Raw genomic sequence first — 26,661 nt, 5'->3', positions numbered from 1 at the left:
GTTTTTAATTTAGCCTTTGATACCGAAATTAGAGCTTTTAACCCATATTTTTTCCTTAAAGAATTTTTATACCTTCTGACTATTAAGATCAAAGCTGCAATTTTTATAGAGTCATTTCTTCAAAGTCATAGGTTTTTCGGAGTAATTAAAAAAATCAAAGCAAAACATTAAATTTATTTTCAAATCATATTTCTTTATAGGAATATTGCATTAGCAATTGTTAATAACTTTCATAAGAAAATTCTTGAACATCAATGTGTTCAAGAAAAGCTCAACGCAATAATTTACTTTAAATCATTTTTCAAAATACTGGAATTACTTAATTTAGCTTGAAATAAATAATATTAACAATAAATTAATTGATTTAGGTTACGTATTATTGAAAATTAAACTAATTTATGATAGTGCAATTTTTTACTTACCGAATTGGATTTCAATGATATGCTTGTGTCTTCGGAAAAATGTCATGCAAACATATCCATTTTTACTGAAAGACAATATTAAAATTAAAATAGAATAATTTATTACAAACACATTATGTAAAAAAAGTTATGTAAGTATAACAGGGATGCCCGAAATTCTCGCAAGATTCGAATTTTGCACCATTAAAATGTTACCTAAGAAAAACAAAACTCAGCAAAATAACTCACGAGTCAGTATTTTTAAAACTAAAGCACTAAATGGAGGAGCAACGAGATTTTCATATTTGGCCATGTAATATCTCTTTATCTCTCCGTGGGTAGCAACAGAATTTGTATGCAGTTGCCATAGAACTCTTTTTATTTTTCATTTTTATTTTTACTTTATTTTTTTTTAAAGTAAAGCCCATGAACTTTTAGATTATGCTACGTCATGAAGAATTCGGTCACTAGAAATTTCGTCAAAGAATATCGAATATGCGTTTATGCTAGCAAAACTGTGGTCGTCTTTTACCTGATATGCTGAATAATATAAAAATCCATGCTGTATACTTTTAAATAATTACCATTACAGTTTTTAATTAAAAACTTATTTTATTCAAAATTATTTCTTGCAAAAATTTTGGAACACGTTGTATATCAAGCATATTTTAAAGAAAGAAGAGTAAAGAACATCAAAATTAACTCCCTTTCTCAGGACGTTTAAAAAATAAATTTTGCCAGGAGAATAGTTTGATCATTTTAAATAATTCAGATTTAGTTCACGAAAACTCCTAATGGAATATTAATTGAAACTCTCCAATGTGCATAGCTTTTTGTTTGGGTTCTTACAAGAAGTTTAATACTAAAAATAATTGCGAAACATCCTGTCTTAAGGCTCAGATTGAGACTCATCTGTATTTTTTAGCCATGGAGAACTTGAATCTAGGTTATATATACCTTTTTGAAATGATATACAATATTTTTATGAATATAAAATATTATTACTCCCCAGAAAACTCTTCTCCTACACCTAGATTTGTATGCGACTTGTTTGTTGAAAAATTGATCGCTGCAATATGAACTTATTGATATGCATGAATTCGAATAAAATGCAAACTTTTTATATTCTCACTCCAGATAGGTGCATGCGTCCAAAGAAGAATTTTGCTTCACAGTAATGAACAAAGTTTAATCAATTTACAAGCTTAACCAGCGAAAAGGCATGTTCCATGCTCGTCAAATACCTCTTACCTCAATACCTAAGTCACAATACAAATTATTTTGAAGCTGTTTTTAATTTATAATAGCTTGATTTTTATTAATTTGATTTCTATTCACTTGAGTGATAAGAGAAATTTTCAAAAATAAGTTTATGGGCAGCGAAAATTAGTATGCATGAAAACCTTCATGAAATAATCATACCACTAAGTTTAATTGCATCACTAATACATAGAACTAATTTTTTTTCGTGCACTTAGAATAAAAGAATTAATCATGTATGTGGTTATAGCATAGATTTTTTTTCATTTTTAGGCATTTCTTTCAAGTTTTTCATTCTTTGTTTCGCAATTCATCATTTCGAACGTAATGAATTCGCTTGGAACATCTACTTTCCTTCAATTGTAGCAGAAATATTCAGGACAGAAAAAAATTAGCATTAGCTATTAGAGAAATCGAATAGTTTTTCGAAAGTATAACTTTAAATTATTTAAAAAATATAATTCTTGCGAACAGAAACGTTCACACCGTTCTCTCTTGATATTTTTTATTCGCACATTCCGTCAAAAAAAAAAAAAAGAATCACACGATCAAGTGCGGTGGGTGTGCCATTGTCAAGGGTTGGGTGTGCCATTATCAGTATTCAACGAAATACTGATAAATCATTTTCTAAAGCATCCATTCAAGTGAAAACGTGATCAGATGATCATATAGAAATTCAGATAGTGAATTAGGGAATTTCAGGCTAACAAATTATGAAAATTCAATTTCTTATAGGACAGGGGCGTGATACACTATACGTGTTTTCGGTTTTTAGAATACATTCTTCTGTAAAAAAAATTTTTATAAAAACTATAATTTTAATTTATTTTTAAAATTTCTATCATTTTAAACTACTTACATTAGCAACATCGTAGCAATAAAAATCAAAACAAAAATGTCAAATTTATTTAAATTAAATTTATAAACAACGTTCGAAATCGAATACTCTTTTTGATTAGATTTCCCACATTTTTAACATATATTTATATTTATTATTATAAACAAGTATTATTATATATATTTATATTATAAACAGATATGGTTCATACCTTAAAATTAATTATTGCGATTTTTCCCTATTTAGTATTAAATAAATGCATTGCTTACAATTTATGACATCATCATATTATTCATACTAACTTTATAACTGTAATATTTTCATTCTAAGTAAAGACCAACAGTAAAACGAAAGAAAATATAATTGAGGACTTATACGTTATTTACGTTGTTACTCAACATGAATGACAAGACTTTTAAAAAATCTAAATTCGTTGCATGTAATTTTGTGTTAACATAATTATTTTAAAATGCTTTAAATTATTGTATAGTTTAGAATTTCTCCAATTTGAAAAATTACTATTTTTTAATTTCAAATGTTTATGCCCAATCTTAAATAAAAAATAAATAAATCAAAAAATAAACAAATCAAAAAATAAACAAACAAATAAAATGTTGCTAACAAATCTATAAAGTTGGTGAGATTGTAGAAGAAAGTTAGCAACGAAAACTTGCGGAACTGACTATGAGCAAATGACGCAACCAAACGCAGAAATTCAAACAATACTTGCATATTTGATCTATGGAACAAGTATATTTTGCAATATTTGTCACCACATGCCACTCAACATTCAATTCAAAAATTAGGACGTTAAAAGATAAAATTTCCCATATTCATCTAACTTCATAAGTTTAACTTTTTATTGATTATTTTCTCTGCAAAAGGATTTTAATAGCCAAAAGAAAGCATGCTGCTGAAGATTAAAGTATTCTTTAAGAGTTTCTTTGAAAAATACTTGCAGAAATAAAACAAAAATATGTGAAACACAGAAACATATTCTTTAGTATAAAAATATTTTGTATTTCATACGGTTTGAAATTGGGCATAAACGTAAGTACATATGTTATATTAGCATTTTAATGACTGATTATTTCCCACATTCTTTATTTAACAATTTAATGCTTTAATAATATAATATTTTATTTTCTTCAAATAAAAATTATATTTTTGTATATTGTATTGGTTGGTGCTGATTTTGACAAACCGGGATTTTTTTTCTTTTTTTTTCTTAATTTCGGTACTTTTATTGTATATTTTCAGTAGTTCTCTATATTATTATCCCGATGAAGATTAAAAGCACTTGACATAGAAAATACTTTGTCATTAAAATCTTCACCTGCAAATAGATGAAAGTGATGGAATTAAGTAGAATCTTAACATCATAAATTCGACATAATTCTAGTGCTTGGACTTTGCGCTCATCCTCACTATATGTGAATAAAGACAATAAGGCAGAATACGTTACATATAACAGCAAAATGGTTTAAAAGTAAGGGAAGATATGGTCACCGATGAATAAAAATGAAATTTTAGGAAAAAAGGAAGAAAAACTGCTGTCGCCGGTGGGACGTTGGGGGCAGAAGAACGCAAATCAGAGTAGAATATATGTAGGGCTAGACCAGAAATGATCTCATTCAATAAGAAATCGTCATTCACATGAATGAAGCAAAAAATAAGTAAAGAAAGCTCAAAAAATAAATAAAGCAGCGAGAAAATGTCATTTATAAAATAGGTGGCTTGAAATGAGTGAAAAAAGTATATAAAGCAGCTGCACTCACCATCCGGAAGAGCTGTATCCAACAAGAGTAGTGGAATTAGCTGTGTTCGAAACGTGCTCTATGCATATAAACTTGGTGTCTTCTTGATCTTGCTTCGAGTTGGAGATTTTAAATGAATTATTTTTATGTCCAAATGTATAGGTTGTTTTTCCATCCAATGTGTGCCATTTGTGATTGGATGTTACCCAAGATGGAAATTGACATCCACTTATTGGATGTTTACCTAAGAATTAAAACGATAATAATAGGTTAAAGAAATGTTTAAATGTGTCAGTTAAAAACACTTACATTCAGAAAGCAAATTTGCATTCAAAACATGGGTTACCTTTAAACCAAATAATATTTTACAAACTATGTTTATTATTATTATACATAATACAGTCACATCAGCCATGTTATACATAAAATGATAAAAACCATTATGAAATTAAAAGGGATAAATGTTTTTACAGTAAGTTTTTAGACAAAAATCCTTTAATTATTTACTTTATTTCTTTCAATTATTCCTTTATTAGTTAACTAAATTTTACAAAATTTTTTACTACAAAATTAAATTAGTACATTGCTAAATTTTCACGAAGCACAATGTTATAAATTTTTGGAGTAAAATTAAATTTCATTGCAAAAATTTTTTAACATTGTAATTTTGTTGGAATCATAACTTCTGATACGAAGCATTTCACGTATGTATTAAATGAAAATATGCTTCGTTTTCTGTTCAACAGAAAAAGATATTTCCTAATTAAGATATTCAGATATTATATACCTAAATAAATATATTTTTAATGAAATCAGTTTCTCGTAAAAATATTTATTGAAATTGTAAATAAATTTTTTTATGATATGCATTACATGATTATAACTTAAATGTTATCAGTCTGATAAAACATCTGAAATTTATTGAAATTAAAAAAAAAATTCGAACACCAATCTTAATTCCAAGCAAAATGTTTATCAGACAAAAACTGCAATTTCTAACTGCATGGAAATGAAATGTCTGTAAGTTTTTTAGATGCATGAAAACGTTAACTAAAACTTAAATCCATGAACTAATTTTACGACAAAATTATTACCAGCCGACGTAGCGCAAGGAATAGAGCACTTGCCTCCAAATTTGGTGACCCAGTTTCGAATGTCTGAGCGACTGGAATAGTGCTCCCGAACACAGTGCTCACGAACATTATTCCTAATAACCGTTGAGTAACAAATTCTAATGGCAGATGGTTATGGAGTCAATTTGACATCGGGATTAACCATGACTTTACAGCTTTAACAGCTTCCCTCCCCATGTAACACGAATTTGTGTGAGTTTTACTCAAAAAGTAAACCGAGAAAACGAATTTGTTGTTTGATTTAGAAGTTTCCTTGTCTTCTGAGTTGAGTTATAAATTACAAGTTAAATTTTCATATAGTTAAAAACTCGATATGGATTGATTGCTTGTATTCGATTGGCTAGACGCATGCCCCTATAATAAACCTCTGATATGTCTTACTTTATTTTATTATAATTTTAAATATTAACATAATCTACATTAAATTGAATCTTTTATGCTAATATTTTTAAACCAATTCAACGATTGCTACTCAGTTTCACTTACATTGATAATTTATAGCAGTTCTTTAGTAGAAACATTCTTCATTATAACCCAATAAACACACTATCTCCTTTCAGAAACATACAATATTTACCAACATGATCATAACTGGACAACAATATTTAACCCCCAAAGATTAAAGGAAAACTCACTCTTGGTAAGCCGCATAGTGCGAGAACCCTCCCATGGCGAGACAAGGCCGTCACATGTTGCGTCAGCTGACTGCGACATCTGAATAACTCCTTTTTCAGTTAGGTAATCGAACACCTGAAAGAGAATCGTTTGCTTTACAAAGAAAAATCGATTCTGAAGACATGTCTTGTCATTAATGAATCGTTATCTTTTATCGAGTTGAAGACAAACGTCAGATTAATGCCTAGCTCTTAACATTGTCTTCTTTTATCGGCTTTTTGAGATAGTTATCATTGTTAAACTATTAATCTAGTTTAATCTGACATCAATTTTTTTTCTTTGAAAGAAGAAAGTCATGGTATTAATTGCCTAATAATTAGTTAACTTAAGTTATGTTTGTTACATTTTGAATTATTTGCTTCATAAATGTTATAGTTTTGTAATAAATCATTATAGGCTACGACTTCAATTGACATTTATTTCATATCATTTTTTTGAGCAGCTTCTGAGCAATAAAATTTAAAAAGAAGCATAAGTTCAGTTTTGCGTTTATCAAGCACTGTTCACCGTCTTCAGTCAATTTTTGAGTTTTGTCAGATAAGACTATACAGTTCAGAATTACGAAACAATTTAATATGCTTAAGAATTTAAAAATTATTCATTTATTATTAAATGATGCAACAACAAAAAAAACAAATAAATATAAGAAAAATGGGTTCTTTAGATAAACAAGTTTTGCAATTGCATTCAAAATTCTTTTGATTCGTTTAAATATAACAAAAACGCAAAAACTGAAAGTAACATTAAGGGACCTAAACCTTCGACTGCTATTCAATCAAGACAATTGACACCGTATTTTTTGGATTGCAACTACCCCTAGATTTAGAAAATCAAATATCCAAATTTATCAACAACAAAAAAAGCGTGAATTCACACAAATTACGGGTCGGTTTTGTGCCATTAACATAAACTATCGCCAGAACAAGAAAAAGGCGCATTATGGTTCAATAATATGCCTTGACATTCATTATGGTTAAAAGCGCAATTAATATTAAACCTTAATACGTGAAAATCCTATTAATAGATTAAAAGTTAAGTTAAAGTTTTTTATTTTCAGCATTGTACAAAAAAAATAATGAATAAATATAACAGAAATATTATTTTACATTGTATTACAAAGGAATTAACTAGTTCTAAAAGTGCACCGTAGTTTTCCATCTTATTGAAAATTGTAGAGTTGCATAAAGAATCTATTTAAACTTCATATTTTATGCATATGAATGATTTTTTTGGAATTAAAAATTCCTGCTTTCATATTTCGTTAAAATATTTAAAGCATCAATTATTCATTACTTTCATATTTTAATTCCGTGTTTATTATGCTTAGTTTTAATTTTCTGTTATTCTCAAATATTTCTCAAACTTCAGTAATACGGCAAAGAATATTTAATTAGGTGCCTATGTTATCAATAAATTCTTTTTTATGCTATCTCTGCAAAACTAACATATTAACTTACACTGCTTTGGTAGAAAATTATTAATTTTAAAGAGCTATAATAATATTACGTTTTAAAAACAGTGAGTTATAGAATTGTATTTTACTTAGTGCTAATTAATAATATTCCTTTACAGTAATTGAAACTGACTTAAAACTAATTCTAATTTAAATCTTTAGAATTATATCAATTCACCTCAATAAGTAAAATAGTCAAATTAAATTCACATTTTAATTAGATAGAAACCGAAATGAAGATTATATGCCTCTTTTTTTCAATTAAGTACGGAAATTTTCTCGCTCTCGAATTCAGTCTTCAAAATTGATATAAATGAAAATATAAGTAAAATTTTATCGGGGAAAGCATTATATTTAATTATTTTAGTTTCTAAAAAGGCAGTGAAGCATTTACTATAATTCAATTTATTTAAGAAAATTGACATATTCTGAGCATTTAAAAGATTTTGAAAGTGTTAATTAAGTTTCTCACTCACAATATATTGGAAAGCTACATAGTTCTACGTAAGAAATATTTAAACTAATTTATTATTAATAAAATGATCTAGATATTTTCTGCAAAAAGAAAAATTTAGATTACCGAGAGAGTTTGTTCTTTGTTTTAAAATTCAAATCTTAGTTTAATTTTAAGAACTAAATTGCTATAATCTTCCCTCGGTAATTACGAGTGTTTATTCGAATCAGTTTCAAAATTAAATTTCATATTTTTTAAAATGCGAACTATGTTACAAAGTTTTTTTCTTCACATTAGTAAGAAATTGAACATAATCTCCCAAAAAACTAAAAAAATAAATGAATTAAAAAATTATAAACTATTTTAATATACAAGCTGGTTAAGTAGCTAAAAGTAATAGGACAAGTAGCCAGCATTAGTAATAGCTAAAAATAGGTGTTTTTATAAGTAAGAGTGGAAAGCGGTTTCAATCAACACATTCTAAAAGAGAAAATTCCTTCGCACGAATCCTTTTACTTGTCTAAAAGGACAAACATAAGATGTGCAATAGAGGGAAAATAAAAAAAATATGTCGCAAACATCAGACTACTAAACTGCGCATTGGTGAAAAAATAAGAAAAGTGGAACTTTTTCAATTTCTTTTTATACTAAAAGTGCGTTTGTTATTTTCATCATAATGACTAAAGACGTCATAGCCTAATTAACATTTGGCACAACAAAAGAATATTTACATATTAATAAAACCTACCTGAGGCATGTTAACTGATTACCAAGTGTGATGTCTTTTGCTACAAAATGTTGCATAATACATCATATTGCGGCTTTGTCTTTTTTTTTTTTTAAATTCATTTACAAATAATATAATTTTTCTCTCTTTAACACACACTACATATTTTACAAGATCATTGAAGTGAAAATAACTTGAATTAAATTTAATAAATAAATCAATGTGACCATCTCAAACTAAACACGATCATTCTCGTAGCATAATCATTGTTGCAAAAGAGCATCAAAAAAGTCCTTGTAATTTAGGGCACTTGTTCGTTATTTTCCATTAATAAATTTGTCTACGTAAGGCACTATAGTAAAGTGTTATAGGAAAGTTTCAATCTGTGGCAGAAAATAGTCATTGGTCTATGACGAAAATGTAAGTGAAAATTATTTCATGAGCCGAACCCCAAGGGATATCCTTTAGACTTTTTACGGCAAATCTATTATGAAATTTTCTTAGGACAATTATGCAAATTTGATAAGGAATTCTTTTCTTAAAAAATAATTTATTGTAAAATAATTTACTTACAAAACATCTGTATGCATTTTCATCAGTAAAAGACTGTTTATAGCTTTTCCTCGTCGATATTTTCCCGACTAAATAATGTGCTGAGCCTTCTTTCCACACTGCTGTACACGTCAATTCTTCCACTAAGAAAAAATTAAAAATTAAGATGCATTTCATAAATAAGAAAGTACAAGTTACTAAATTTAAATAAGGTATTGAAAAACATAAATTTATTTTAAAAATAAATATTTTTTTTTCGAACAAGCAAAGAATTAATGTATGGTTTTGTGAATTCGGAAAGCACATACTTTGATAACATTTAGCTTTGATACAGCTGTTTATTGTTACGGAGAAGGAAAAACATTTTGTCGTATTGCTTATTCATTAATTTCTAGCAAGATTATTGAATGAAGCATCTAATTAAGGTAAAAAAAGTTCATTACAATTAATCGCCTTGATCAGCTAAACAGTTTTTGCTTTAATCTAATCATTTTCTAGTCAAATTCTTTTTTAAAAACTGAAAATTTCATTTACTTTTAATATGAACAAGATTAAATACGAATTTTTTATCAGAAAGTTGATGCAAAAAAAAGGGAGCTCAGAATGCCAGAAAAGAGTATCTATTTTCCTCATTATGCTTTTTTATGCAAAAAAAACCTCTTAAAATAGGTAAATTTAAAGTAAATTAAGTGGTCTCAAGACTCTTGAAAGTACGGGAAACATTTAAAAGTTTTATAATTTATAAGCGAAATCAATATGATTTCTGAGTTTTTTGCTAATGACAATATATCTTACACGAAATAGTCTGACAGCAGAAAATTATCAGACCTTTTTCTCAATTTTAAAAAGTGCAAAAATATACTTTTTTCACAACTTAAGATTTTTGAGCACATGATTAATTTAAACTACTCCATAATTTAACACAGAATTTTTTGAACAAAGACTTTTATCAACCTTTAACAATTTACAAATGAAAGTTCAAATAACTCATGTTTCAAACATTATTTTCAGATTTATACATTTTAAAAAGTACTAATTTTTAAAATAAAGTACTCAAAACATTCATATTTATAACATTTACGCAGAATTGAAGACTTACATTATTGAAACTTTATAAAATAAATTAGTCGTCATTTCTTTAGCATTCTACTTGTTTTCAAATTTTAAAAATGTTCTCTGCGAATATTTTTAAATTATGTGAAATATATTTACCGCATAATAATTCCAAGTTCTCAAATCATTGCATGTCGGTATTTTGATTTAATATAAGCTTAGATTTTTATCAGAGCAATAATATCTGTCTTTATTACCTTAAAAATTCAGAAATGCACTTGGTTTTGCTTAGAAGTAGTAGTTGCTATAAATGTTTTGTGCTTACTTAAGCCTTTTGTCAGTTTTAAAAGTCCTGAGAGGACTTTTAAGGGGAGATATTATACGAGAAAATCTGTTCTTGGCAAATTTTGTTTCAGATATAGTGGCTTTTTCTAAATTTAAAGTTTATAGGAAAGATAATTCAGGTAAACCATAAAGTTTCAAATGCTGAAAAAGTCTAACAAAATATTGAAATAAAAACAAATCATTGCAGGATTAGTTCGCTGCGTAGTAACCTGTAATCCTGCCATAATTTGTCTGTATTTTGATATTTCGAAACAAAAACATTTTCGGCATTTGAAACTTCATAGTTCACTCTAAGTTCCCTGGAATTCTATTTTCCTTTTACCTAAAAAATTTTTAAAGAGAAATAAAATTTAACATACAAAGTTTTCCCTTGTTATAGTGCTTATCCAGAATACACTGTAAAACATTCCGGATCAAATTACGGCACAAAGTACCAGCACTTTGGAAGCATCCTCTATAAAATCCGTTTTACCCTAAAATATTATTCCGTAATTTTTACAGTAATATCTCTTTAATACGATTGATTCAATGATTCTGGTGTAATTATTACTGTGAAAATTACAATATATCAGATTCTTGTTTCCTCAACATGTTCCAGCAAAAAAAAAGATTTATGGTAAAAATACTGACATTCTGATGGCCCGTACTTTTAACAGTTATTTCATCCGAAATAGTTTTTGGTGTCATCTTGAAATAAAATATGTCTTATAAACCATTCTCAACCTCACAAGAGATTTCCTAAATCACATGTCGTGTTTACTTACCACTGCTTTCAGTTCCGAGTACATCTGCGCATGCTTGAAACCTGAAGAGAAGATGAGAATCATCTGTACAGGAGTCAATTGTTGATAACGGATATTGGCATTCACCGTGTCCCCTGCTATAGGTAAAAGTAAAAGGTCCCCGCAACTCACATGACACAGGATCAGCATCGACTGAAAGGAAACATATTCTTTAAATTATTTATTCGTTTGCTTTCTATTATTTTATCGTTTGTTTTGAAAATAATAAATAAAACAATTCGTAAACATTTATTTGTGTTCTCCGTAATTCACATAACACAGGCTCAGCATCGACTGAAAGAAAACAAGTTATTTTTCTATTATTATTTTCTCGTTTGCTTATAATTATTTTATCGTTTGTTTTGTAAATAACAAACAGTAAAGAACCAATTTATGAAATATTTATTTTTTTATATTAATTACAATCATGTTACTTGTTTGGTTTTGTTTTGGAGTAAATTTTAGAGAAATTTGAAGAAACAATTTTTATTATGCTTGGAACTTTCAATTGTTTGTACTCTTAAAATTGCTTACACATGTGATATTGCTGACAAGACAAATAAGGAAGTCTTTTCTTAGTATTTCTTATAATTCAGTTAAAGGTTTTTATGTTTAAAAAGTACTTGTACTGAAGCAATTGAAGGTTTTTTTTAACTTTTACTTATTTATGTAGCTGAGATTGCTATCTGAACAATTCAATTTTCTTTCATGTAAACATGAATAATTTTACATTTCACAATAAAAGAACGTTATAGTTAATTGCATTTGTGAGTAATTATTTCATCCTTCTGCATTGTTATAGTTTTACTTGGAAAATATAACAATCCAATTTTAATTTGAAATGATTTTTTATACAGTACTGGACAACTTACTGAAGTGACTTTTTTAACCTTAATGTAACCTAACTTTTTTAACCTTAACCTAACGTAACCCTAACCTAAAATGTTGTCCACATGCGGACTCTTAAGTCAGTAGAGCTTTATTTGCTTATTTAGTTGCCCTTTTTGAAGCAAGTGAGAATGCGGAATGCATTTTCCTTAACTGAAGATATTTTGAAGGATTTTTACTCTGAATTTCAAGACATCTGTAGATTAAAACACATGATATTTTAATTATGGCAGTATTTATCTGAGAAACGACTTCTGAAACTGTTGAATTCAAAGATAAATCTATTTCATTTTATGGAATCTTTCACCACACATTACAATAAATGCTTAAATTTATGATATCTGTACCTTATTATTCAGTCCTTGAAAGTGTTACTCATCTTGTGAGTGTTTTTAACATGGTTTCATCTAAAACAAGCAAACGTAAATTGAATTAAATCATATCATTTACCTTTACCTATGGTTGAAAAGGAATACCACGCCTTCTATTTTAACAATCCTTTAATCGAAATACGAATTTGTAACAAACAATTCAATCGGAAAATACACTTTTATTGTTCAGATGTTAGATTCAAAGCTTCAAGTAAAATGTTCCGAACAACGCCGTTCTACAATAAACAATTATACAACAATAATTTCAATTATGTGTAAATTGCCTCTTGCCCTTTGTGCAACTATTATTCTTCAAATTCACAAATTAGTCTATAGATATATACTTACTACTTATTTTGTGATTTTCATTGCATACCAACTAGTTAGTTAAGTGGTTAGTTAATTAGTATGAGAAGATACAGAATAGTGTAAGTCCCAAATTGCTAAAGATATAATGTAGGCACATGCTAATAATTTAATTATATTTTCAAGATATGGCTGCGCAATTGCATAATTCTGTTTAAACAACCTGAAATATATACCATGCGACAGTAAAATTTACATACAACTTCTTATTCCAGTTTAACAATACCGAACGCATTATTCAGCAAATAATTTCCGCCAGGCCATAATATTTAATTATTTCCATCGCATATGCAAATCTTAAAAACTCTATAAAAGATACTGCCTAGTATTTTCTCGAAGCATTTTAAGCGTGCCAAGTTTTCTAGGAAGAGATACTAATCCAGGCGTAAACCTGGCAGTAATTTCCAGCGTGCAAGCGATAAACACTGAATTACGTAAAGGGATGTAATCTGTTTATTCTAAAGCCGTAATTTCACGGTTCAGCACCTGTCGGCGAACAGGGACAGACGGGCGATAACAGGGAAAGAGACAGGGGATTTGTTCCCCCTGGTCTGCTATCCACCAGTTTTCTTTCTCAAAGACGATTCTTTAGACTGAAAAATTCTCTCTACTTGTAACCGTGTTCGTAGGAAGAAAAGAAAAGGTACCGTTTATGTGTCTCTGGTGCGACCAAGATAGCGCGTGTCTTGCCAAAGGAAAGCTTGGCGATATGAATTATGGCAGTTTAAGAAAGTTGCGGTTTATTCAATAAACCACGAGTTTCTCAAGCATATCATTTAAATTCATGAAAATAAAATTAAAATGTTTTAAATGAGCAATTAATATTTAATTGTTTAGTGAGGATGAATTCATAGTGTTTAGTAATTCAGAATGAAATTTGAGTTTGGAAAATATTAAATAAAAAATACTATATCTATATTTCCAGTAATAAAATTCTCATTTTTATTGATGCAGCAACTCTTAAGTTGTATTAAATGTTTATTTATTGATTTTGTTTTTTCATCTTTCTCATCTTTTATTCTTTTTTTAAAAAACTCTGATATTTGAAAAATGGGCAGGTGTTAGAGCTTTACACATCAAATATTTTTTAAAGTTTGATTCCTAGCAATAACTAACAAGAGCATTCATTTATTAACTCTCATTTTATTTATTTATTTTCTTTTTCGGGGGGAGGGGGCAGTGTTCCCTGCTCACTACCATCCCCAGGCTCAGAACGGGCAGCTGTGGGAATACTTTACTCTATTTTAATATTTTTGGAACATCTGATGTAATAATTAGAAAAATCAGTTTTTTTAGTCAAATTATTGTGATTCTGAGGAAAAACCAACTAATTCCGTGTAAGTGTGCATTATAAATATTGTACAAATAATAGCAACATTTTCCCTAGGAAGTTTTGCGGTAGCACTCACAGTTAAACGTTGTGTGTAATATGTTATTCTAATTAATCTTACTTTGCTTTTATAAATTATAAATAACAATTCCTAAAACATTTATTAAAAATAAGACAAAATTGAGTAAGAGTTTTTAAAAACAAATGATTCGGTAATGCGTTCTATCAATAGTAAAGAACTATTATCTAAACGTCATAAAGGAAAACTTCAGTAAAGAATTAAAAATCAGAAAATTAAAAGTAAATAAAATGAAAATAAAACGATTGAAAGCAAAATAAACAAAGAAAATTTAGGTTTTTTTCCTCAAAACCAAAAAATTGAGTGAAATTTTCATTCTTTTCCTTTCGAATAACACAGATAAAATTGATATTTCGTAGCAGAGAATCCCTGTTTAGATAAAAGCAGGAAAAACGCTGATATGGTAAAATTGCATGTAACAAGTCTTGTTAAATTCAAATTGGTTACAGTTATTAAAAAAAGAAAACTTTAAGATGCTAATACTGACCAATAATATTAGCCAATTTATTATATCCTACTATTTTTACACCTATAAGTTGCTCCAGAAACTAATTTAATTTTAATATTCAGGTATTACAAAGAAGTAAAATATAAAGTAAAATAAAAATTTTAAAAATAGAAAATGCTTTTATTTTCAACATCCTAAAATGAAAGCGTTCATTTATCAAAGAACGGAATGGAGGGATTTTCGACAATGATAGAAGATTAGAAGGTGCAAAAAATCCTTTTTATTCGGTAAAAAAAATTCCATCTTCTTTATACAATTTTATTACTTTTAGTTTTACATCCATTTGTTAATTATGTTGACATATGTTAAATGATATATGTAATGAGATATATTCTAAACGGAAATTTTAAAACAGTCGTTTTTTTTTTGTTATTTTAAAACAACATGTTAATTTGTATGCAAATTAAGTAAAAGTATAAAATAGCTCTATGAACTTTTTAAATAAAAGAAATTATAACACGTACCTCGGAATAAAGAATAAAGAGGAGCATCTGCGTTTAAAATAGAACATGCCTGATTCAGAGATCTATACACATCACAATATGCTGAAATGAAATTTAAAAGAATATAAGTATACAGAAATAAAAGGTGAAAAACAAACCATACATGATATAATTAAGTGTCTTAGTTTGTTACATAACTCAAAAGCAATATTAAAATGCACTCAATTTTTTTATTGTTTGTTTAAAAATTCTATAGATAAATTTTTCGAGACGAGAAATAAATCTGTATACGCTTTAAATCGTTTCATTATTTAAAATTGAATATGAAGAATGCTACTAGTATGATAATTTAATATGATTCATTTGATAACTCTTCATAATGATACATAAGTAAGATATGTTATTGGGCTATTGCTTTGGAAGAATTGAAGATTCATATGACAAAATTGCTTTTGAAATGTAGTAATTAGGCAGCATTTCATTGAGGGCTTCACAATGATAGGTGAAAAATCACATTTAAGATATCCCTATTAGTTCTCTGCAAAATTAGAAGAACACATTTTTATCAATGGTAAAAAAATAAAAGAAACGCTATAATAATTACATAATTCAAAAATATCTATTGTAATATTTTTCTTTCTGTTTAATTTTTTTTTCAGGTGACATATGAAAACATTACGCCTTTCAAAAATGCTACTGCACTTTAGTGTGATTTCTAAGTAAAGGAATCTTAAATATTCCTATATTTTATCCCATAATAATCGATGAACAATATATCTATCTGAAGAACCTGATAACTAAGCACTTTCATTTTTACTTCCTGTTATTTTAAAGCTATTTACTCAATCTATAGTATTGCAATCTATTTTCAATTTTTGAGTCAAGTTGCTGAGCAAAAGTAGCTTCGCACGCGATTGTTTTTAGTGGAGATATTCATTACATACTGAGCTACATAGAGAAAAATACTTCAAAAACTTCAAATTCCTTTTAACAGAATAACAATTAAATGCGTACCCGCTATTTTTTTTACCACTATAGACAATACAGTGAGCTGTATTACTTTTATTTTATTACCACTGCTGAATAGCCAACCCAGTTTAGAGTTTATGACTACCAATGTTCGACTCCGTAGCCTAGTAATTTTGAACCAAATTCAGAAGACAAGGCAACTCCTGTATCAAGTATTGGGAGAAATTTGCCTTCATGGAGAACGTTTTGATCAAACTTTCCCGCATTTGCATTACATGGCTAGGAAAACCACGAGAACCTCCCACGGTTAGCCTGACGGCATGGAGACTCTAACAAATGATCCGCCTACGACTGATGATATTTTATAATGTTAAACGTGGTGTGAGCCAGGTGCGGAATTCGTATCGACCAGTCATAGCTGAGATTGGAACCCGGGTCACCTCATTTTGGGGTGAACGCCTTATCTGCTGAGCCAACAGGGCACAACTGTATTAATTAATATATTTCTATTGAATGTTTTAACTATTTTTTTCGAAATATTAATATCGCTTTTTTACGCAATTTTGTTAAATCTCCACGCTGTTTAAGCCTTACTATGATGTCTTATTTTTATAAGAGAAAAAATATATAAATATCTATATCTCCATCAAAAAGAATGGAAATCGAATTGTGCGTGTTCTAAACCGTACGTAACTCAGTCGGGTAAAAAAGGGAAAGTGAAATTCCACACACCTGCGTGATCATCAACAATTTATGTAACACCTAAAAGGATCTTCTAATACTCTTAGAGGATCATGCCACAACATCTCTGACTTTCCGGAAGAAAGGTTTTTGAGGCGAGTGGAGTTGAGAGGAGAGGCAGAAACTTAAAATCTCTTGGTGTCTTTTTTTTTTCTTCCTCTTTTCCCTTTATCTTCCAAGGGTAACCGAAAACGAATGGGAAAACACGAAACGGCTTTTAGCAACCTTATACTCTGCAAGCAAACAGCCGGGAGTTCTAGTTTGACATAGAGTTATGATTCCCTTAGAAGGAGGGGATTTCGAAAGGTACTTCCAAAGAGTTTTTACGCTTGTCGTATTTTATAGCACTTATCTTTTCCAACTAATGTGTGCCTTTGTTAAATGAGGAGCAGTATTACGAATTATATCGTTAAGCCGTGGACTTTGCTGCGTCGTAAAAAGGAAGAAAATGCGGTATTTGTTCTCGGTAATGTATTGTTTGCATTCTATTTTCCGCCACCAGATATCGCCATTGTTGAAACCATTTTCTTTTGCTTGGGTGAACTTTTATTAGTTTGGACAAAGCAAAGTTAATAAAAAGTAAAATTTCAAGGAATGGTATCTTTTAATACGTGGTGTGATCGAAATTTTTTTTCTTCAGGGAGCATAATATTTTATCAACAATAATTTAGCATAATATTCAAAAAGGAAGCATAATATTTTATCAACAATAATATAACATAATATTCAAAAAGGAAGCATAATAATTTAATAACGGTTTTGGAAATAACGGTTATAATTCTGATTTTTTTCCCTCTTTGGTCATCTATGAATTCTGTATTTCATATGGTTCAAGTAACATGAATTTGCACTACATTAAACGATTAGCCAAAGTAAAGAATAAGACATCATATATTTTAACAATAGAAAGNAGAAATTAACAAATATTTCATTATCGGAAAATTTATCATACATAAAGAAGAAAGAAACGCACCTTTCATAAAATTGTGGATTTAATTAACGCTAAAAAAATTAGTTTTTGAAAAACTTAAATGTAAATAATTTTTATTTTTTCTCAGGTTTTGGAAATAACGGTTATAATTCTGATTTTTTTCCCTCTTTGGTCATCTATGAATTCTGTATTTCATATGGTTCAAGTAGCATGAATTTGCACTACATTAAACGCACTACATTAGCCAAAGTAAAGAATAAGACATCATATATTTTAACAATAGAAAGAGCATTGCGGCCACTTCGTATTAAAACAAATATATACGGGGCTGTTAAGAATAGTTGAAATGTGAATAAATATTAATTTGATTGTTCTGGTTAATTTAAATTTCATATTGGGCATACCGCTAGTATGATTATTATAAATATCGCAGAGATAAATTGAAACATGATTTTATTACATTTTAGATCCTATTTTTTATGAATATTTGCTTATGATACAACCATATGCATTACAAAAACGTTTAAAATAGCCCATATTTCTTATTTTTAAGATTCAGATTCAAAAAGGGGTAAGGTTTTTAAACTGGTATAAATATCAGAGTAACTGATCAATCTATCCCTCATTTTTGATTTTTGATTGCATTTTATGTCCGTAATTGTTGATAAGTAACCGTTGGCATAGCAAAAAAAAATTGCATTCTGGCTATAACTATGTAATGTAGTAGCATGTTTTACGTCTAACGGGATGTTAAGTCAATTCAGAAAGTGAGAGCACGTCTTACTTGGAAAATATGGTACAAAAGAGCAAGGACCAAAAGAAAGCTGATTTTTTTTTGTTTATAGCCAAAATGAAAAAAAATTCGCAGCGCAGAATTTTCCATCAGCTATAAGTGTTATTTTTTATTCCATCATGCGCCACAGTAATTATACTCATCGAGACACATGCACTGCTTACTTGACCACAGCAAGTAATTTTTGTTACAATCTTTGAGAGATGTTGCACTCCTTTCTGTTTGATGGATTTCTTTCTTTTGCTTAAAATTCTAGTGTGAAATCTCCAACAAGCCAGTAATTAATTTTAAGCGAGCTCTCCTAACGGAGAAAGGCACTGAAATATCTCATCCCCTCCTCGTGCTTGTTTGGTAAAATTTCTTCTTTTCACTTTACTAGATCCACATTTACTAGATCCCTGAGCAATAACTGGTTACATACACCGTAACAAATTACAGATAAAATTGCAGTAAAAATTACTGGCATTCAAGCTGCCGGTACTTTTTACCATAAGGTCTATTTTTACCGGAACATGTTTCAGAACACACAAAAAATCTAATGTGCAAAAATTTTTACAGTAATAATAACCGTAAAGTCAGTGAATCACTCTAATTAAATAAATGTTACCGTAAAAATAACGGTATAACATTTTACGGAGAAAATTGATTTTACGTATGATGCACTTAAAATGCAGATATATTAAACAGTAATTTGGGATGAATTTTTTTTACAATGCAGGGATTGCGCAGTTATGATGCAATTTACCAAAAGAAAGAAAATAGTATTATCGAAGCATTTGAAAATTTTGATTTGAGATGATCCTTCTTGACATCTTATGATAGCTTGATGCAGTGATTCTCAACCACTGTGCCACGGCACTTTTGCGTGCCGCCAAATTCTTAAAATGTGCCGCCAAATATTAGAAATGATGCAATTAAAATTATAATGCTTTTTTTTATTAGGAGTAAAGTTTAAATTAAAGAAACGTGAATAGATATATGTAATATTATATATATAATATTATATATATATTTTTTATAATTTTTCCACCCTTTAACCACGTGAACATCTTTGTCAGCGATTGTCTTGTCTCTGAAAATCTTAAAATAAGTTAAAATAAGATGGAAGTGTTTAATTTGTCTTTGACACACAATTTTAAAAAATGCTGAAATAAGTAGGAAATTTTATGACTGTTAAAATTATTAATTAACAAAGGAAAGCAAGCTAAGTATTAACTTACAAACGGAAATAAAAGTTAAGCATTAAAGTAAGCTATGCAATTAACAAACAAATTAACAAAGGATAACTAAAGAAACAAATGTATAAAAAACAAATTAGCAAAGGATAACTAACAAAAAAATAATCTAACAATTAATAATTAGCAAAAAAAACTAGTTAGCAAGAAATTACAAAAAATAACAGCTAATGTAAAAAAACTAACAGTTAATAACTAGAGAAAACAAGCTAACAATTAATAACTAGCAAAAAAATAAATAACTGTTACTAACTAATAAAAAATTAGTCGTTAAAGAAATAATTAATCCCTTAATAAACGTGCTTTTGTAGTACATATTATTTTATTTCATATTCAAAATAATTATCACAAACTATTTAACACAGTGTTTAATGGGTAAGTAAACAACTTTTAATCTAATTTTTTTTATTGTGTGTCGTCAAATTTTGAAATCGTTAAAAGTGTGCCGCAACAAAACCGTTCCATATCTGGTTTCTGGTAAACCGTCGCCATATAAATGGAAAAAGACTGGTTGAAATATCATATATTTTGGTTTTATTAAGCAAAATTATGGTTTTATTTCACCAGAAATGTCATTACCGTAAAAAACGGTAATTTTTTTCAGAATATTTTTCCCCATGTTATCCTCTTGTACTTACTAAATACTATAAAAACACTATGGATGTTTTAATAGACTGTTTTTTATATTCTGCCTCTTGAAAACATATACAAATGTTAGCTATTCAAAAATTAAGATATTTTATAGTGAAAAAAAAAACATGTTATTTCAACTATTAATCCACATTCAAGCTATGCTATGTTAAACATCCATTACCCGTTTCTAAACATATTACAAACAAAGAAAAATAAATAAAATTAAAACGCAGAATATAACAAAGAGCTTCTGAATTAACAAGCTGAAAATGAGATCGAATTACGAAGGTTTTGTTATTCTTTCCTGTTTAGCAAACATTAATCAGTGGGTGTTATTTTTTTCTATAATAAGTAAATATACTTTGCTACCCTAAAAATTGGTTGTACAAACCATTATATAACAAGGCTTATTTAATTAATCTTTCTTCTTTGCAAAATAAAATTAGATATAGCTTTCGCAATATGTTATTATTGGTAATTAGTTGCGTTAGAAACGAAAAGCAGTATTAAGAGAGCCATAACGTAATGTTGTTGAATATATAGCCTCGTTTTTAATTGAATTACGTACACCTTGAAAAGATGTTCTTAATTACCCATAACACAACTCTAAATAATTTGTTTAAGATTATATTCAAAGTTTGAGTTTTAATAGTCTTTATTAGTTAGTTAAGGGAAGAAACGTTAATTAAAAATGTTAGGGTGCAGAGCAGTTTTCATAAATTGAAGAAAGGTTGCCGAGAGTTTATATTTTGTCTAGAAGTAATTTGAATTATTAATTAATTCTGAAGAAAGATAACTATTTCAATTGTTTGCTTATGAGAAATTAACAAATATTTCATTATCGGAAAATTTATCATACATAAAGAAGAAAGAAACGCACCTTTCATAAAATTGTGGATTTAATTAACACTAAAAAAAATTTGTTTTTGAAAAACTTAAATGTATTTAATTTTTATTTTTTCTCATCCCTACTGTTTTTTTTTCAACGTCTAATATAACTATTTTTTTACTAAGTATGTAATAAAGATTTCGAAAATTTGCAAATATGCATTCTGAGACGAAAGTATGGTCATATCTACCAGATTATGCTAAAACTTATCGTGTATCGTAACTTAACTTATCGTAAACTTGTCGTAAAACTTATCTTTATGGAAGCACCAATAAGTTTGGTAAATTTTACTGAAGAGCTTTGGCAATATTTTGTTAAAGTTAACAATAAAATATGTTTTGCTAATTTATACTGAAATTTGGTAAATGGCGTAAAATTTCATAATTTTATCATGATACCTTAGAGCATGACGTAATATTCATTTATTTGGATAAATTTACATTTCAATTTTGCATTTTTTCTTAAATGCATTGAAATAAAAACTATAATTTTAGAAACCAAAATTTCCAGAAAACCGCTATCATATGAACGGAAAAATTACCAAATTAAATAGTTTAAATACCACATATTTTAGTTTTTATTACAGGTTATGGTGTTTTTACTATGCTTTTTTTAATTGAGGTTTTTTTTTACGAGAAATTTCATTTCCATACAGTGCAGTAGTTTTACATGAATTTTTTACTTACCGTATTGGATGATGATTGTAGAATACTATACCCTATAAGAACGAATACTCTTCTAATTTTGCCAATATTGAATTTGTATTTGAGGTTTAACGAGATTTTTTGAAGTTTGTCAAACTTTAATGAAGCTCCAATGAATTTGAATTTGTTCTTAAGCAATGTGTCCTTCTTAGTGATGTAGGACAATTTTCTGATAACTTTGTCTTTACAAGAAAATCTTAATAAATATCTAACTGATAATGCCTTAATTGCAAAAGCATTACATAAAATGTAAGTGTAAAATGCAATCATAAATGTAAATGCAATATCAAAATGCATATGAAATGATCATTTTCTCTACTTGCTATGCATATTTTTTTCTCAAAAATAAGCATTATAAATATTATTTGAAATACTGGTAGCGAAAAATATAACTTTTTTTTCTTTTCCTTCCAAAATTGAATCCACTTAGTGTATGTATAGTGTCCAATGTGAAGTAAGTTGAGTTTGATTTATCAGTTTTTACGCTATCAGGCTTTCAGCACCTCAACGTTAATCATTGCTAACTATAGCTTTGTGTACAGACACTGAACTCTTATTAATTAAGAATTTTAGAATTTCATTTTGTTTCTAAAATTAATTAAAACGTGTAAAATATATAGATTATTTTAAAACACATCTTATAAAATATACACCGTATATAATAAATTATAGGTATTGATATAATATAGATCTACCCTCTTTCCTTTTTTTACTTAATTATTCTACGTTTTATGTCAAGCCTTTTTTTTTAACTTCTGTTTTCTTATAATTATTTGTTTCAGATAGTTTGAAAAACTATCTCACCAAGTTAAAACAGTGCACCCCGAATAAAGTGGGTAAATAAGTTAAAAACAATATTAAAATTATAACAGAACAAATGATACCTATTCATTAAATGGGGAGGTAAAAATCGCCATACAATTATTGACGCCGGTATTGTTTCATTTTTAAACTTTATTGCTTCATTAGTATTGTATTTATAGGCAATACGTGTTGTAGGCAATTGACGCCGAATATACTAAAGCAGGTACGTGATATAAGTGTTGCAGTAATAGGATATTTTTCGCCTACATTTAACTTATAAGTGTCAAAACTACTGACAGTCGTTATAACTCTTATTCACGAAGAAAAGTTTGCAAGTCGTAAGAAAAGTAAAAATAGTTTTTGCTTGAATTATTTATTTTCGGAAAGAGTATACCAAAATTAAGAAAAACAAATAAAATGGTTGAATTTGTAACAAAAGTAACAAAAAAATATTCACTAACTTTTGACTCAGGTACTAATTATTTTGTATTATTCAGAATATGAATATGTATGATCAAATAATGATCAAAATAGTAAGACGAAAATGATCAAAATAGTAAGAAAAATATGATCGAAACAGTAGGAAGAAAAATCATTTCGTTCATTCATCGAAAACTTTCTTTTGACTACAGTAAGAAGAAAAATTCTTCAGAAACTACCAGAATGAAGATTAAATTAACCATCTTTTTTACTTTATAGAAACAATGGCAAATATAAAAATATTCATTCAGTAAAAATTAATAAACTTATGCTCGGTAATTTTCACCAAATCGCTTTAATAAGGATTTTGGTAAAACTTACAATAAAAACTGGTTTTGTTAGTATATGATGAAATTTGGTAAGTATGGTAAAATTTTATATTTTTATGATTATACATGACATAAAAACCATTTATTCGGAATAAATGAGCATGACATAAAAACCATTTATTCGGTTGAATTTACATTCCATTTTCGTATTCCTTACTAAATGTACTATAATTTTGAAAACTGGAATTCCTAGTAAACCATTACATTATGAACGGAAAAATTACCAAATAAATGTCTACATATAGACTGAATATTTTGTTTTTCGTTACCAGAATTATGTTTCTTTTACTAGGAATATCCCTTCATACAGTATGATAATTTTATCAGATTTTTTTTTACCCGTTTAAGAATCCAAAAATCTTTCACTAAAGAATATTTTTTTAATATAGTCAAAGTTTAAATTCATTAAATCGGAACAAAACTTTATTTTTAAACTAAATGTACTTTACTTCTGAAAATATTTGTCTGGACTTAGCAGCAAACAAATTTCTGTGATATTTAAAAGTAAAATTTTACGAACTACGTTTTTTAAGTGGATTAAAAAGAAGAAACCAATTTTGTTTCTGTCTTCCAAAATAAAAGAAACAAAATGTGGGGAGAATTTTCGGTAGGTGATAGAAGTTTACTACGAAAGTGAAAAGCGCACAGTTTTTATTTTCGTTATGAAAAAAACATAATTATTTTTCAGTTTTAGTTCACTTGAAAAAAGGTAATTTTTAAAAATTTTAATTTATATAGTTTTATTCTTAGTTTTATGTCTTGATTCTGTTAAATAAGAAAATGGTTAATTTTCGATTTAAGGTGCATCTTTCTTTTATTATTTAGGAAATAATAGTAACTTTATGTTCAGATATCCAATTAAAATTGATATATTCTAGCTACTAAGAAAGCGAAATAGATATTGCTATCAAAATTTTAATTGGTGACAATTTCTATTTCGCTTTGGAAAAGTTCTTACTGTTTTGGTTTGGAAACGTGTAAGACTTACCTTATAATCTAGTACTGCCATTCTGTTAAAATTTAAACATTCTAGCCTTTTGGAAATTGGTCAAAATGTCAATTAGTGATAGCATCCCATTCGAAATAATGCAGCCATAAATTTTGCTTTTAAGGGTCTGATAATGATTAAAACATATTCTATCGTCAAGTACAAATTTGGATTTACAATTTGAATCCTGTGGCTATTCAAGAAATGGTCAGAAGTTTTATCGACGATTAATTCTATAAGTAGCGTTTGGGAAACCGTTGAATCTCTTATTGTCATCCGACACAGAATTTTGACACATGATCACTTTACTTAGACAAAATTTCTATCAATGATAATTTCTCTCAGATGATAGTATTAAATATTATTTATCAATATGTAGCTTCAGTTGAAAAGTTTATTCTATTAGTTAGGTTTATTTTGATCCAAATTTTTATTAGTGACAATATCGCCATAAACTTATCTAAGATTGGTTCAGGGAATTGTTAAAATTTTTATCATCATTTATAACAGAGCTTCTTTTAAACTTTGAGTGTTTTAGCTAGTAAGTGAGTGATCGAGTCATTAACTGAAAGATTTGATTGTCACAAACACGAAAGTAAGTGAATCCTCACTTAGTAAAATTTATTAAACTTTTGAAAGAAAATCATTGGATTCGGTTAAAATTTTTAATTTATGCAATTTCGTATAAGCCCGAGAAATTAAGCTTTATATATTAAAAAACAATTGATAACTTTATCATTAGATCACCATATATTCATTATGACAATTGCCTTTTGATCATATTAACATCATTTTTCTACTTTACTTAGAGTGATTTGCCCAATGATGTACAAAACGTAACTGTTAAAAACTCGTAATAGTTATAAAACTATAACACACCAATCGGTACACGAAGAAAACAAATTCTGGAAAAATTATTATGCTGTACGTTAATGACATTTATGGAAAGAGAACATATAATTATTGTAATAAAAACCAAAATATAGGGTATTTAAACCAATTATATAGCAATTCTTCGGTTAAATAATTTCGGTCAGTTATAGTTATCATAATATAACTATCACATTTTTCCATATTAACTAAAATTTATCACATATTAAAATGATATTTAATTTGCTAATTTTACAAAAGCCATTACCAAATAGTTTCGATATAAATTACTGAGCTTTTTGGTGTTCCAATAGAAGTAGAAACAAAATAAATTTCACATTATTCCGGTCATTTTGATCATATTTTCTTCTCAGTTTTTTAAGGTGTGAATTCGTATTGCAACAGAACCTTCAAAGAAGAAACTTATAAATTTAAACTACCGGGGGGGAGGCACTTTTTTCCCACACCAATAACTCAGTCAAATGCAAGAGGATCTCTCACGAATTCATAAGTTCAGAACTATTCTTTAAACACTATAAATGCATTTTAATTGATCAAATTGATTATTCAAGTATTTTTAAGCTCATTTAGATATAATTTTGAGTATTTAATTGCCTCTTAAATTATAAAGACATTAAGAAAAGGGAAATCTTAAATTTACTCACTTTCTCTGTACTGTAAGACGTTAGGATGTTTTTCATATATCACAACACATCTGAAACACTTTTCCTTCCTGAAATATAATAAATTTGCAAGATTAGTAACAAGTAGTATTCACTATTACTTCAAAGTTGAAAACTTAAATTTATATTTTTAAAAGAAGAAAAATCATCATTAAAACATATGTTTAGCATGAAGTGTTGCAGTAATAGGATATTTT

At 27.9% G+C, this 26,661-nt stretch overlaps 1 protein-coding gene across 1 annotated transcript in view; it reads right to left on the bottom strand.

Annotated features, from left to right (window-relative positions):
* The window catches only part of LOC107449819 (uncharacterized), a 154,396-nt gene that overhangs the window by 23,350 nt on the left and 104,385 nt on the right, over positions 1 to 26,661 (bottom strand). Inside the window, exons 3-9 of the mRNA XM_021144720.3 lie at positions 26,447 to 26,514; positions 15,437 to 15,517; positions 11,413 to 11,583; positions 9,272 to 9,393; positions 6,025 to 6,139; positions 4,278 to 4,500; positions 423 to 487 (exon numbers count right to left, since the gene is read on the bottom strand). Of these exons, the coding sequence (XP_021000379.2) occupies positions 423 to 487; positions 4,278 to 4,500; positions 6,025 to 6,139; positions 9,272 to 9,393; positions 11,413 to 11,583; positions 15,437 to 15,517; positions 26,447 to 26,514 (845 nt within the window). The remainder of the gene's footprint in view (positions 1 to 422; positions 488 to 4,277; positions 4,501 to 6,024; positions 6,140 to 9,271; positions 9,394 to 11,412; positions 11,584 to 15,436; positions 15,518 to 26,446; positions 26,515 to 26,661) is intronic.

The sequence above is a fragment of the Parasteatoda tepidariorum genome, chromosome 5, assembly GCF_043381705.1.
Source record: "Parasteatoda tepidariorum isolate YZ-2023 chromosome 5, CAS_Ptep_4.0, whole genome shotgun sequence".
NCBI classification, from domain to species: domain Eukaryota; kingdom Metazoa; phylum Arthropoda; class Arachnida; order Araneae; family Theridiidae; genus Parasteatoda; species Parasteatoda tepidariorum.
Note: the sequence above shows the minus strand (reverse complement) of the source record. Positions and strands in the feature narration are given on the sequence as shown.